At 37.8% G+C, this 15,333-nt stretch overlaps 1 protein-coding gene across 3 annotated transcripts in view; it reads left to right on the top strand.

Moving 5' to 3' along the window:
* The window catches only part of LOC114137745 (attractin-like protein 1), a 324,777-nt gene that overhangs the window by 270,496 nt on the left and 38,948 nt on the right, over positions 1–15,333 (top strand). For 2 of the 3 annotated variants that reach the window (XM_028006550.1, XM_028006549.1), the window contains one exon: positions 7,337–7,432. In XM_028006550.1, the coding sequence (XP_027862351.1) occupies positions 7,337–7,432 (96 nt within the window). Of the gene's footprint in view, positions 1–7,336; positions 7,433–15,161; positions 15,248–15,333 lie in introns of all 3 variants that reach the window. The other variant, XR_003594084.1, reaches the window with a different exon arrangement.

The raw sequence follows: 15,333 nt of genomic DNA, 5'->3' as shown, positions 1-15,333 counted from the left end.
CAACTTATGGTGTTATCCAGGCCCTGGCCACAGCAGCCATAATGACTTGGATGACATGAGTTAGTACAACGTTTAATTTCCCGTTGAGTTAAATAAAGAAAGTTTTTTTTAATGTGCTGAATTTCAGTGTTGTTGCTGAAAAGTTAAGGGGAAAAAAGCACAACTTAGCTTGAAAAAACTGATGTCAATGCAAAACAAAAGAATCAGTCATGATATATTTTGAATCAGACTTTCAGTACTTGTATCACTCTTAGTGCCTTTCATGATAGGTAAACTTATTGGTAAATCTATAAAAAAAATTGTTTTATAAACTATAATCATCCACAATGTTGACAAAACAATGTTGACAAAATAAAACGAGAAGACAAACGACGTATAAAATACATAGTTACGTGTGAAATACTTCTGGGAGGTCTGAGAGCATGCATACATTTTGTCACTTTGTGACTAAAATCATTTTTAGATAATGCAAACCCAAATACAACCAACAGTGCCCACTGGTTTTATGCGTGAGTTTACAGCAATTTGTTGCTGTGGGATACAGAATGCACACAACTTCATTATTGCCTCATCTACCTACTCATGAATGTGTGTTTGTTTTCCGCCGTTGTGCCCTAGCAGAGCTGAGGTGGTGTTTAATTGCAGCTGTAGTAGCAGCGAGCCACTCGGGGTGTTTTTAAGCTCGTCATTTGCACAAGCCTGCTTCTGAAATCAGCAAACAGCACATTACACCGGCATTTCCAATCCATCTAAGAGGACCGGCAATTTGAGCTCACAGGTGCTGCTTTTGGTTAAGCGGCGCTCTGTGAAATGTAATTCGCCATGTGATTGGCTTCATTGTTGCAGCTCCGGGCTGTTTACGCATCAGTCTGTCCGGCCGACACGGTCAGGAGGATGGAAGGACGGCTGAATGTGCATTCGGATGTCATGCCTCCCCTTGAGGCCAGTTAAACAAGCGCATTGAAGTGCAGGCATGAAGAAATTCTCACTTTAAATAGTAACTTTGTGTCTTTTTTTGTGATTTAGTCTGAATTCTAGGTACTTGCCTTGAATCCGTACAGAAAACGAAATGTGCAAATGCACACCTGCCAGTCTTCTCTTTTTTTCTTTTCAGCTGATAGAGGCCAGTGCGTTGGTGCTTGTTTACAGCACTGCACAGTTAATTAGGCATTTTATGGCTGATTTACAGCCTGACTGCCAGACACAGAAGATGGTTACTGTCTTGTCCTTGTTCCCCACTCAAGGACTCGTCAAAAGGCATTTTACAACACCCAACCGATTCAAGAGGACAAGCACATGCAAGTGGTCTTCTTAACCAAGACAAGGACAAGCTTTTTCCCATAAACTAAGAGAGGAGTATTGATATTAGGAGGATAAGAGCAAAGAATATACCTCAGTGGAGGAGACAAATGGCAAATGGCAACCTGGGTAAAGATAAGTGAAAAGCAGATAACCCAGAATGGTGAGGCCGATGAGCCAACAAACATCATGTTGTTTTGTTCTCAAGCTCCTGTCATTCACCACTTCTTGGCAAATCCACCTTGGTTAACTATTTGGCCCCCTCTGCAAGCAAGACTATTGTGTTTAGAATATTGTAGTTGTGCTTGTGTATGTGGAAAAGTGCCCAGACAACAATGTTTTCTATGCCTTGCTATCCATATTGTTATCCATATCCATATTGTTCAACTAAAATTCTGAACTCTTCTGGTTTGGTTCCGGTTCAATAAAATGAACCGGAACCAAACCAGAACAGAAGGCGTCCCACCGACATTTTGGCTTCCAGTAAAGTGAAAAATAATCTGAAATATTGCAGCTCATCAATCATTATTTTCTCTTCTGTCATTTAAACATATATTCTAAAAATGCTGCTAACAATAATGTTTACCACTTATCTACAACAGTTTAGAGAGGATATATTCCCCAACACTGAAGCTCGCAGTACATCCCACCCACACCTTCTCACTTCTCACTGATTCAAGTTGACATCAGCAGAGAGCTAACAGCAATGCTACCAAGCACAAACTGTCACCTGAGGAGAGCTAGCAAAGCGCTGACAGCTAACAAGAGAAGACATCACATTAGCCAGCGCGGCAGCATGCTAACAGAGCGAGCTGCTGCCTCTGTGCCGCTGTAACTACAGGTGTAGTATTCATTCATGCTTAAAGAGCCTGACACCAGCACGCCAGCAGCCGGCGGCTCGCTCCCACAACACCTGACAGCTAGTTAATGTCAGCCCTTTTTCAGAAACAAGAGAGGACAGAGAAGTAAGAAAGGTGCCTTTGTTTAGGGAGGGCTAACACAGTGTGGAAGCTCTTGACATTTAGAAATGGCTTATTTCCTTTCTCTTTTTATGACCCTTCAACTTTGTTTCCTTGATACTTTTTTTTCTCCATTTTTATCATTGTCTTACTCTCTAGTTTTCTTGCATTTTGTCATTTTTATGCTCTTTTTATCATAAATGTTAACTTCCTATAGATCAACTGTTTCCAACAGTTGATCTGTTGGCTCAACTGTTGACTTTATGAGCAAAAGTCAAAATCTGTGTTTGTACATAAAATCTGGAAGGAAAAGTGGTCAGCAATTATCTTTTATTAAAATTATTTAAAACCTAGAAACAAGAGAAATGTAACCTTGTTCCTGTAATTGTTTCTTGATAGCCTGAAGCAACTCTGATTGAAATTAAACTTTAGTTAGAACTCCAACAAGACATTTTGAATTCAGTTTGGTTACTTATTTATAAATAAACACTATATTTCTATAATAACTGAATAGATAAATACATAGATAAAAAACTTTATTAATCCCTTTGGGATTCACCCTCAGGGAAATTGTAGTTCCCGTCTCCCACACAGCACCAGCATATCAAACAATACATCAATACTTTATTTATTTAATTATTTATTTTTTAACAGCCATATCCTATAGTCCTGCTGTTTATATTGTACTCCTGTTAGCCCTCCTTCCAACCTCCAGTAAGGATTTGAAGAGTTTCATTGCACGAGGGACAAAGCAGACTGTCTGAGTCTTTTGATCCTGCACTTTGGAAGAATCAATCTCCTACTGTAGCTGCCTTCCTGGCTGCTGATGACAGTGTGCAGAGGGTGGCTGGCATTGTCCATAATAGCCTTGAGTTTCTGTAAAGTTTTTAATAAAATAAAAATTGTGTATGATCTTACCTGTAATGGAGCCTTGGCGAAAATTCAAACTGGGAGACTCGACCAGCTTCACCACATCATCTAATCACTACGCCCGACCGCAGCCAATCCGGACCGGAGCTTCACGCCGCTCCAGCCAATCGTCGTCCAAAGACACCTTCAAAAGTCCAAGCTACCCTGGGGTCTTCCTGCTCGTCAGCCGTGCTTCGACCCACCTCCTCCCCTTCTCCACCTCCACCATGAGGGTCGTCCTCCAGGATCCCTTGTGCTCTTCCTCTCCAAGCTCCGCTCCACCACCAGTTTCGGTCCCGGGGGGGAAGACTATCCCGAGCTCGCCGAGCAGACCGCCTGCTCACGGCGATCCTCGGCTCACGATCTTCTGCCGGGTCTGAGCGCCAAAGAAATTGTACCATTAAATCTTTTTAACTGCTATTTTCTTCTCCGTGTGAGTCTCTCCAGATTGAATTGGTGTATGAGGTTAATTCGTCTCCATCTTATCATCAACTTCACATCTCAAATATGCCATTACAAAACTTCAAATTTACTTTTATTTTACTGTCAAAAGTTTCAGCTTTCTATAACCAGTGGTGGGCACCGCTAACTGAGATGTTAGTGCTAACTCTAAAGAACTCACCATGAACATTACAGTACTTATGCTAATGCTAAAGCACTAACTTCAATTCTGATTATTTCTGCTTTTAAAAGACTACAACGCTTGAGCAGCAATTTAATTTTGATATTATAGTTTACATGTTCTACAATATTCTTGCATATTGTATTTTTACATTTTTACTTCTTGAATGTCTGTTTGAAATAAAGTTATTGTTTATTTCAAACTATTTACGCAGCAGTAAACAGTCTTCACCCACTTTAAGATAAAAACATGAACTTAAATGTTTAACTACTTGAAGAGTCGATAACCAAAATTTCACTACAGATATGAAATTTTATTAAACTGAAATTTTACAAAACAGTCAAATAAATTAACGCTTTTACCTAAAGGACTAAACAATGAATTAGCTCCACTAATCTGCATTAGCACTAGTAGATTAGCTCAGCACTGTGCACAACTAAGGTTATGACAAGGACACTTTAAATCAAAGAGATGATTAAGATTAATCATAACCTCTTTTGGTGTGTGTATTCCATTTCTTGGTACTGATTGTATTTTAGTACCTTATAAAAATAATGTCTTTTCTTCAATGGGCTGTCACAGTATTAAAACACAAATCATTTTAATATTTTCACATTCTTTTTCCAATTTTGCGCTTCTGTCTGCATTTTCCCCAGTGTGTAAATTAGAGCTTCCTAAAATCAAGCCGGTGTGGAATGGGCCTGGAGTTGGTACATATCTGAACCGCAGTCATAGACAGTTATTTTTTATCCTGAAGCTCGTCTGTGTGATCTGACGAGTATTTACTTTATACCTTTGAGCAGGGAAGACATGTAGCAAAGGTCATCATGCCTCTCTGCCTGTCCTTTCTTAAAAAATATATTTGTTGCCATTTGTTAAATAAAGCACTTCAAGCTTTAAACAAACATGCTGCTCTGTCTGTGCTGCCCTCCCTGAGGAGTTTCTGTGAGATGGAAATGTGTGTGTTATATAGATTCAAACAGTGCAATGATGATTGCTGCATTCTGTATTATTGACCAAGACTTTTGTACGTGTGTGTGTATGAAACAGGTGGCTATCCCCCAAGCTAACTGTAGAAACAAAAGCCCATTAACATGTTTTTGGTGAAGTGGAAAAAGCTGGGAAATAGGACTCATGATGAAGAGTGTAATGAGAATCATTTTGCCACATGGGAATCTGGACATTTGAACAGATGTATTTCCTTTCTCCTTTTCTTTCTTTCTTTTTTTTGAGAGACTGCTTTCTACATTTATTGTTTGTATTTTGGGGTTTGGACTCATGCTGATAAAGGCTTCACCGTCTGCTTTTGTTTCATCCAGCAGTTTGCTTTCAGTGAAGTTTTCCCTCCTGTTCTTTTCTGACTCTGGATTTGTGTGGATATCCTTCAGGGTCAACACATCCTTAAAAAGTCTTAAATTCATGTATCCAAATTTAAGACCTTAAAATGTCTTGAATTCATAAAAAAAAAGTAAGTTGACCTTAAATACATTAATCACAGGTTTTGAGTTTTGCTGTGACAGAAGTATTTACTCATTTATATGTAGCTTATTTTTCTTGTGGGACTTTTCAAGTTTGCATCACACACACTCGAGGGGTTAAGGCTGCCGCCAACTAGCTATTGCTAAATCCTTGCTAGCTATGAAGTTAGCTTTTTGGGTCTATCGCGGGTGAGAGTAAATTATCACCAGTTGGCTGGACGATGTTTGTCTTCGCCATTTTCTCACAATGCTACGTGCTTTCTGGGCAAAAAAGCTTGGCTCTTGTACATAACATATGCAATTTTCTTCTGTACTATTCTGTTGACACATCTTGTAAATTTCATTCTTAAACGTCTTAAATCTGAGTTGGTGAAACCTGCAGAAACACTTTCCTTGTGTCCCTCCTATGCATGTTTTTAAGTTTTCTTCCCACATAAGCATCGGAATCAATTCTAATGTGGGGAGGACACATTAGCTACCGCAAGAGTGGCTAACGGACGGCTCTTTTCTCTCTCCTGTGCGAATTATGACCTTTTAATTGCCATTTGTGGAGTATTATATTCTTGAATAAACTTTCCATCTAAAAAATATCAACTTCCACTCCCATTTAGCTTTTTTCCAGCAGACACTTTAAATGCACCTGCAGTTCAATCACCACCTCTACTGCAGTAACTTGAGTTGGACCACTAGAACTAGCATAGCGTTACTCAGCACTGTGCACAACTAACCAGAGCGTTCTGTCACCTCATGAGACAAGAATGGGACTTTCACCTTTGTCCTTTCTTTGTCTAGTTTTCAGCAGCCAGACCAAGCGATTCACTCTGTTTATGTTTGGAGGTGAGTTGTTGGTAACTAGGAAAACCCGGAGTGGAGTTTTAGTGAAAGGAGTATTCTCCTGTTAATCACCTGGAATGGATTCTTTCATGAATCAATAGAAATAGCGCTCAGGTGGTAATATGTTATTGTAAATGTGGAGAGTACAGACAACTATTTTTCAAATGGTCCATTTGCACATAATCATTATGATGCCAGTAACAACCAGCAGAGTGTCTGGAGTCTGGACTGGTGAGGAGCAGACTAGATATTTATGTCTTCCATGACGCAACTTCAATTTAAATTCTGGCTTCATGGGAGACGTGCAGACATCCATGAGGCCAATCTCTGTTGCTCACCGATCACTGCTGATCGCCTGGAATGGCTATTACTTTTTTGGTTTAGGTATAAATGATCTGGCAAAGTGGAAAAATTACCTGGCAATAAATTCATCTAATTGAGACCTAATAGTCATATTTTAATACAAATCTAAATTATAATTTTTTTTAGTTACATGCTGCAGCTTTAAGCAGACGTTTGGTGTGAGAGTTCACTGTCTGGTGGAGGTTGAGCTGCTCTACGTCTGTGAAATATTACTACCAATAATGCCTGGCGGCGGTCCAAGAGCGGGAGCAGAACCAGCGTCTTACACCGCCAGCTCAAAGACTTAAATTATTTTTCAGGTTATTTGTTTAGCTTTCTGGCTATCATACTCATCCGGATGAGTGTTGGTAGTTGTGCGCTGCTTTACCTGCTGTCTAACCGCTCCTGATGTCTTTTTTTCCTACATCAAGCCTCAATGTAGTCAAACTCTGTCAAGTGTTTGTTTTTTAAATGCCATATTCGATTCATTGTGTTGATGCATTTTGACGTGCTTCACCCCCAAGGTAATTTTCCTTCAACACGCAAACTTCCCTGTTCACTCTGAGCGTTAAAGTTCTACACAACACGATTTGTTGCCGCGCGCTTGCACAGTGAGAAGGAAAGAAGCGATCAGCTGCACACGCTGGCTGCGAAGTGATCGTTTTGGTGATCGGCAACAGGAGACAGTGATCGGCGATCACCGATCATACACTTTTTCACAGAAATCGGCCGATAATGATCAGTGGAAGATCGATCGGCACACCGCTAATGCAGACAAAACTTCATTACAAACATTTTTAGAAGCAATTTTAAAATGACACCAAAAATATGGATTCAAAAGCAAAATATATTCCATTGAAATTCTTTTCTGTTTTCCCTGTTTTTCTATGCAGCAGCTGATGAGAGAACGACAGCAGATGGCCAGTCGTCCCTTCACTTCGGTTGCCGTGGCGCTGGAGGTGGGCGGCAACCAAGAGGAGCTGCAACAGGTCAGAGTGAGGCTGCAAACACTGGCGCACTCGTACAAGTAAACACAAACAGAGCACACAGACTACATTCAGTGGCAAATTTCATGTGAGTTTTCTTTCATTGAAAAACCCATAATAATCCGAATGAGCAGCTTTGTTGAGAAAGGTTAGGATGAAAAATATCTTTCTAGAATCGCAGCATTTCAAACTTATTTTTATGAAACTGTTACAAACTGATGTACTGAATATTAAAAAACAAATGATGGAAAATGAATTATTACATATTTAATTCATTTAAAATTACTTACATTTTGAATAACGATAAAAGAAAATTGACCACTGCTGTGAAAATTAAACACCCTGAATGTATTCCCATTTCAGACTGATACAATTACACACAGGTTTGTCACATTAGTTTCTTATAAATAGAACATTACTGGCTTTGTGATGGAGTTTGGATGATTTCTAACTGATAAAAGGAAAGTTAAGACCACAGTTATGTCAAAACATTTGTTTATGACTTTCAGATAGAAGGTCGTTGCAACTTATGTGTCTGATAAATAACTTACAGAGAGGTCTGACAAGAATTTGAAAACATCATCATTCCACTGAATAGATAACAGTCTACAAGTAGAGGGCATTCAAAATATCAAGCCGAGGACTGGCAGCCCAAGTGATTTTACCCTGAAGGAAAACCTCATGTTAAAACTCCAAAAACTCTAAAATTTCATCATGTTACCAAAGACTGGTTCAGAAATAAGAAAAAGGATCCCCAAGCTGGCCACTAGGGGGCATAGTGTCTTATCTTTTTCCTCTAGAAAACACATTTTTTGTTGATATATTTTGTTTAATTAGTAAAATTAATACATTTTTATGGATTTAACATGTTGAAACAACAGCACTAATATCCGGACAAAGTTAGAGCTACAAGATTAGCTGTGTGACTGTCGGTCATCACAGAGAGGCACATGGTCATTTACAAATACAAATTTATTATGGTAATTCCAATTTGCATAATTATAGGGTCAATGGAAACATAGCTACGTGTGCATAGACCAGAGTTCACTTCAACGGAACCAAGACAAAGGTTTTTAGGCAAACCAGAATTAACTTTTCTGGTCCGTATCAGAGTTTGATTGTGCATTCTCACCTCCCCAAATGAACCCGACTTTCTAGGCAAAAGACCTAAAGTGTTTTCTACTTTTGGATTTTAGGATTTTTGCACAACATAAAAATAATAGAAATGATTGACATGTCCATATTTTTTTTGTTTAATATTTCATCATTTTGTTCGGTTTGTCTCGGCCCAGTTGAATCTGGTTCCCTCTGGAGTAACTTCCCTTATCTCTGCTTCAGCCTGGTTTCCATTTCAGTCTGAAAGGTGAGACACAATGGGCCAGCTCCATTCACACTGAGGTTAATTACACAACATCTGGTTCATAGGCAAGCACGCAGCTTGGCATAATTGTGTAATTAATGAGCAAAAGCGAACATTTCCATCCTGCCCTCGTATTTTGTGTTGTCCTGTTTATGCAGCTGCAGTGTCTCGTTAAACAAATGGAGTCATCATCACTTCATTTCATGCCATGTTTAGATGCTGAGCAGGAGCCCTGCAAGGAAAGTTACTAAGAAATGCTGAATTCTACTTTTTTAACCAATGTTTATCTTTTATATTTAACTTTGTTTGCCTGAATGTTTAACTTTTTTAATCAGTTCGGTGTTAGCAAAACTGTTGGAATGGTTATCATTCATTCAGTGAAGCATAAGCAGTAATCTGGTTTGAAATCCAAACAAAGTAAATCAGATAGAAGTGATTTAATTTTGAACATATTGGCCCTGGATCAAGCTAGGCACATCTTCATCCCTCCAGAGCAGGGAGGCAGAGACGAGAGTCTCATTATTAGAAGTTGGTGATTCATTACTGCAGATTATATTACAGCCAGGAGTTCATTAACTGTCTATATTTAATGAAGCATACGACTTTATTTGTTATACTTTAGATATAATTCCTGAAAGGAAAAAGTCACAGCCAAAACATGAAGGTTAACCTTCACAGTGCCATATGACAATTTTCATAGTCCATAAACGTTTTTTTCTCACTTGACGACGCTACCTTGATTGTATTTGAGATTTATGTCATGCAGTCATCCAATAGTCATGAATAACTGTTAAGCAAAAGAAAAGATTTTTTTTTTTTCAAATATACATAAAAGGGGGAAATGTGGCATGGATTTGTATTCAGTCCACTGAGTTAATACTTTGTAGAACCAGTTGTCCTGCATTGATTTCACTTTGATAGGTGAACTTAATCTATAGAACTCAGCCTATCAGGTTTTCTTTTAGCTCTGTTCATCCTTTCATCAACTCTTGACCAGTTTTCTTGAGCCTGCTTGGAAAAAAAACCTTAAAAAAATTATATTATTATTTTTTAAAGTAAGTTGGCCTTAAAAACGTTAGTCAGCGGTGTTAAATAAAATGAAATGACATCAGGCTTATATACACTTTCAAGCCTCAAAGTGTTCTCAGACTAAGTTGAGCACAGACATTGTGGTTTGTGACTCCAGGCTTTGGCGGGTACAGTTAACTAGCAGCTAATATATCCGTGCTAGCTAGCTAGCTAGTTCACTTCTGTTGCTGTATGATCCTTTGTTCATTCGGTACAAAAAAGCTTGGCATTTTGGGAATTAAGACCATAGAGAGCCATGTTCAGTGTCATAAAACTAAAGATGCTTACAAGAGCCACAAACAAGCTGCATAAATGTCACAGCTTTGATTCGATGGCGTAGCTGGCAAACTGACGGCATTGCTACTGCTAGCACTGAACTAAGAGATACGAACTCTGAAGTCAGAGGCTTAGTGTGTTTTAAACATAGTTTCGAGCACAAGTCTGACCTACATCTCTGATATATATATATGTATGTATGTATGTATGTATGTATGTATGTAATTTCTGTTGTGATACAGGTCCTACATTTTATTGACAATGGCCTTTAAAGGGTCTTAAAAAGTCTTAATCAGATTTTGTTGGGATCAAATCATTATTAATATATATTTAGAAACAACATGTCTATGGATTTACTGTCTAATGGTTTATACAACTTGCGCATGTTGTTGCACAAAGAAGCAGGAGTTTTCATATTTCCTTCTTTAATCTGGAGAATCTGCATATAGACACACCGGCTTTATGTTCCCTCTCTATGGGGACAAAAACTTTTCTCTGGTCTCTTAAAGCTTTATGTAAACTCATGCAGATGCAAGGTGCACTTAAGCTTCCCAGGACACATCAAGGGTGAACTTCAATTTTCCACTAGGTGTTTTTCTCTTGGACATCTTTTCTGTCCCCTGAAGATGTGCAATTAAAGTGACTCTTGGAACCAGAGGCTTCTATCATTTTAAAAATATTCACATGCTGAGATGTCTGGGCTCTGCTAATCATGTCTAATGATACAGTTCCGGATGATACAGGCATTTAAAGGCTAACAAAATTACATTCTTTAAACCAAATGGAGAGAAAAAAATTTTATGAAGACAATTCACTTTTCTTTCATTCAATCTGAGACAGTGAGGTGTCTCAGATTAGCTCCACTGCATCTAAAATGCTTGATATGTTCTATTTGATTTCAAAGGAATGTCTCACTAAATGGGAAAACAAAACCATGAGATAGTTCTAGAATCTTTCACTCTATTGAACATTTTGCAACAAATGAATGGCTTTCATTTTTACTTGTATTTAGACTTGAGAAAGGCCACGAAAAAGTAATTTATCATGTGGTGTTAGTCATTGAGCCATGCTAAAGCCACCAAGCTGCTGATATTAATTTCAAATTGTCTAAATGAAATACTCCAAATACCAAACCCAACTTTCTTGAGTTATAAAACTTCCAAATATGGTATTGGCTAAAAAAAAAACAGAAACCAAAAAAAACTTTGGAGGAAATGCTGCTTCTGTAAAAGCTGTGTAGGTTTTAGCAGTACAGTATCTCGTGATTTCATTACACTTGACAAATAAGAAAAAATACAGTTAAATGGTTCAGGAAGGCAAATCCAGTCTGTAGAACACAGGACCTCAAAAACCAACTCATCATGCCCAGATTAAAAGACATTTGCAGCAGAAGGGATATCTGAAGGACTTCACACAGTCCTGTTCAGTCCGTTCTAGTTTAGTCCGCTGTGACTGAACTTTGGCTTATCTGTCTAGAAAGTCAGGTTTGTATGTGGAGGTGTGAATGCGTAATCGAGGTCTGATGTGACCCCAAAAACACAAAGTCTGGTAAAAATGTAACAGATGTTACAATTTTGCTTTGTTGCTGAAATACAAACAAACTTGACCTGATCTAACTGTTTTATATTAAATGTCAGCTATTAAACTGTTAGTCCACATAGCAGGGTGTGGGCCCCCGTTCAGCAGCTTGAGGCCATCTTCTCTCTCCGGCCCTGATCAGACCTTCCCAGCATGTCTTGGTAGTGTTTTGGAACTGAGGCAGTCATCAGCATAAATTGATGTTTTCCGCTACTTCCATAAAGAAGCAGCATTGCATCGTAAAGCTGTTGAGCCTGCAGCAACCGTCATCTGCACACCCCCGACCGCCAAAAACTACTTCCCACGTTGCAGCTGATTAACAACACTCTCCTGTTTTCATAATTAAAGCAAATAATGAATCAATTTCATATCTAGTATTTTAATATGGAGTATTTATTCTTCAATTGCAAGAGAATTTAATATGCCTGAGGATGGAGGGTCGGTGGGCGGACAGGAATGGGCGGAGGGTAGGGAAACCAGGGGGAAAGGAGCAGATAAAGAGTATTTATGGTGGCTGGGGAGTAATGTAGGTTTTGCATCAAACCTGTAGCTGAATTTTGAATGCATGTAGAAACCGTCACATGGCTTATCAAATGCCACAAAAAGGGTTCAAAGAGAAAATAGGTGGATAAATGTGATTTATGCTCAAAAATGTGAGCATAAACCTTCACCTTATTAACTCAATATCTCACACTTCTGTCAACAGAAAAAACATTGTTTTTGTATGTTCTACATTTTAAAAAAATTAATGATCAGATCAAATCTGGATCTATATTTCATTTCAGCTTCTGTCTAAAATGGACTTCTTTCAATTACCCCACACTCTTCAGTTTCTGTTTTTTCTCTCCAAATCAGCTGCCTGTATTTCTTTTTGAAGTGTTTTTTTTTTGTCTTTCTATTGGAGCGAGATCAAGGGGAACAAACACAAACCATACATAAGCAATTTTCTCTTTGCCCTCAACAATGTCATCGTTTCTGCAGTTCTCTATGAGCATAGGCTGAAGACAAAGATGGCGAGCGCTCACGGAAAAAAAAAACAGAAGTTGTATTGATGGAAAATTATGGTTGAACTTTGCTGACCGAGCTCAGATAAAATAACTCAATAACCAGTTTTCCCCTCGGATTCCCGCTGTGCTCCCCTTCAGGAACTCTGATTTGTTGTTGCAGAGTGTTTTTTCAAAGTGTGCCACTTCTTTGTTTTAAAGAGACAGCAGCCCAGTAAAACGGGAACAGTTTCATGTGTTAATTTAATAGTAAAGGTAATTTTAGATTATTTCATTAATGAACACATAGGTGTGGCTGGCAAAACGCACCGCGCACACATAAATGAACACAAAACTCCAAAACAAACAAAGACATAAATGTAGCAAAAAGCAAAATAAGCAGGTGGTCTGCAACCTCCAGACCACTAGAAGGACTCTGGAGCAGGTAATATTAGCAACGTAAACATTCTGCTTTTCTATAATATTGTAAAATACTATGTACTTCTTTCTTTGTCCAATCTTCTTCTGGACATCCCATTACATCATCACATCCCATCTTAGGGTCCCATATATTAGGTGAGCAACTTCCCTAGTAGTCAGGAGTCATTCCAGCTCTTTATCGCCCCCTACAAGCTGAAGTGAAAACTTCAACTGAGAAACTCGGCTAAGCTACAGCATAAATATAGACCACCAAATGCTTGGGCTTTGAAAGAAGAAGAAAAGAAAAAAAAACTAAAAGTGAAAATGATCATTTTTTTGGAAAGCAAGCATGATTTTTGATACAGTGCAAAAGAGAGATAAATTAATTTCTCCATCATGATGCCTCAGTTTGAAATGTGTAAAATCTAAATTGAAGTATAGCCCATATGGAAAAGTAATAGAAGAAGCATTTAAAAAAAAAAGCCTTATATTGTCTAAAGTATATATTTTGTATATTCTATAAGGCAGATATGATTTACTCTTGAAAATGGCCACTTTTGCATTTATTTTGTACAATATAATAAAATGATAGAACCATATGTCAACATATGCTCTCCATATACTTTTTTCATTTTTTACTATGTTTTTTTAAAACACTTATTATTTTCATATATGAAGAAATCAACACAGGCAAAAATGCAGGGATAGAACATTTTCCTTTTTAAACAGGTGTAACCTGGCAACAAATGACCCTGACCAATTTACTAAAGAATATGTTCATGCAATTTAAGAGTTTGGTGTAAGAGAGACATTTTTACTTTTGGCACAAAGCTTTGTGATTGTGCTGCCGATGCTGGAGGTCTGTATCCCAGGTCACCTCTCAAGAGTTGCACCTATGTCTGAACACCAAACATGGAAAAGGAATATCAGTGCAATTGTTGATCTAAAAGAACCAAATAAGAATGAAGAAAAGGAAGATATTTACATAATTTCTATATCACTCTTTTTGTCTACTATTCCTTTAGGTTTCTTGACTTAAATCTGTACATAATAAAACACAAGGATAAATGCTAGAGCAAACATGCTTTACTGGCCCGCCATGCTTTACTAGACACTATTAACGGTTAGCCCTGCCGCTTGTCTATTTAAATATGAACGCGATGTGTGACCATGCAGATCTCACATTGATATGCTGTGCCGCTATGACAGAATAGTGACTCTGCGTTGCCTTTGAATGGCATATGGTGATATTTAACTTTACAAATCGTAGCTCTCACTAGGCTAAATACAAAAATTTTTTATTATAATGAAAAGAGAAGATTTAAATAAAAAATAATATTATTTGGTAAGAAAGTCATAATATCAGACAGTAAAATGTTAATTTTAGATGGCAGGACTCTGCATCTAAAATAAGAGGGTATAAAGCAGCATTTGGGCTAAATTAATTTAAGAATAATTAAATAGTAAATAAAAAAAACCTTCTAAAAGTTGATGTTTCTTTACATATTTTGTAACATTGTCTGTGGGTTTGCAAAAGGATATACAGTTATAACTATGTCTAAAATCTGCTTTTTATCAACCTATTCTTGTCCACATAACATAATCAGTTTGGGTTGTATTTTATATGTAGTGTATGTTTCACATTTATGATGCTACAAGTAGATTAATTGCAATAGCTGAGTTTCATGGATGATTGATTTTTCTACTAAGGATATTTTATGTGAAATTGTTGTTCTGATAAGTAGCTAAATTATATAAATTTAATTTGTGTGAATTTACTAAGGACATTGTATGTGAAACTACTATCATATATTATTCTGATAAGTACCCAAACTATATGTTTCATTTTGTGAAAATTTACTAAGGATCTTATACTTGATAACAGTGTGTTATGCATTAAATGTAAGTTTCAAACAAAATAGATAAAAACCTTATAAGAATTATCTTTTCCATATGGGAACGGTTTAGCATGTCAGAAATGTACCACCATCTATGACTGTAAGTCTGGTAAAAACCAGACCCTCGTTCTACGCTTTTCTTCGTACAGATGTTCAGGATCCTCTGCTGTTGAGAAACGATTACGTCCTGGAGGCGTGACCTGTGGTGATCCTGTCACTAACGTTGGCCTGTGCCGTATGTCATGTACCGATTTGACGCTATGGAGCTACACTGTAGAAACCGTCCTCCAATGCAAAGAAAGAAGTGCTGAACTGAACAAG

This window comes from Xiphophorus couchianus, chromosome 22 (assembly GCF_001444195.1).
Source record: "Xiphophorus couchianus chromosome 22, X_couchianus-1.0, whole genome shotgun sequence".
NCBI classification, from domain to species: domain Eukaryota; kingdom Metazoa; phylum Chordata; class Actinopteri; order Cyprinodontiformes; family Poeciliidae; genus Xiphophorus; species Xiphophorus couchianus.
The sequence above is the reverse complement of the archived record's forward strand: the minus strand, read 5'-3'. Positions and strand labels throughout refer to the sequence as shown.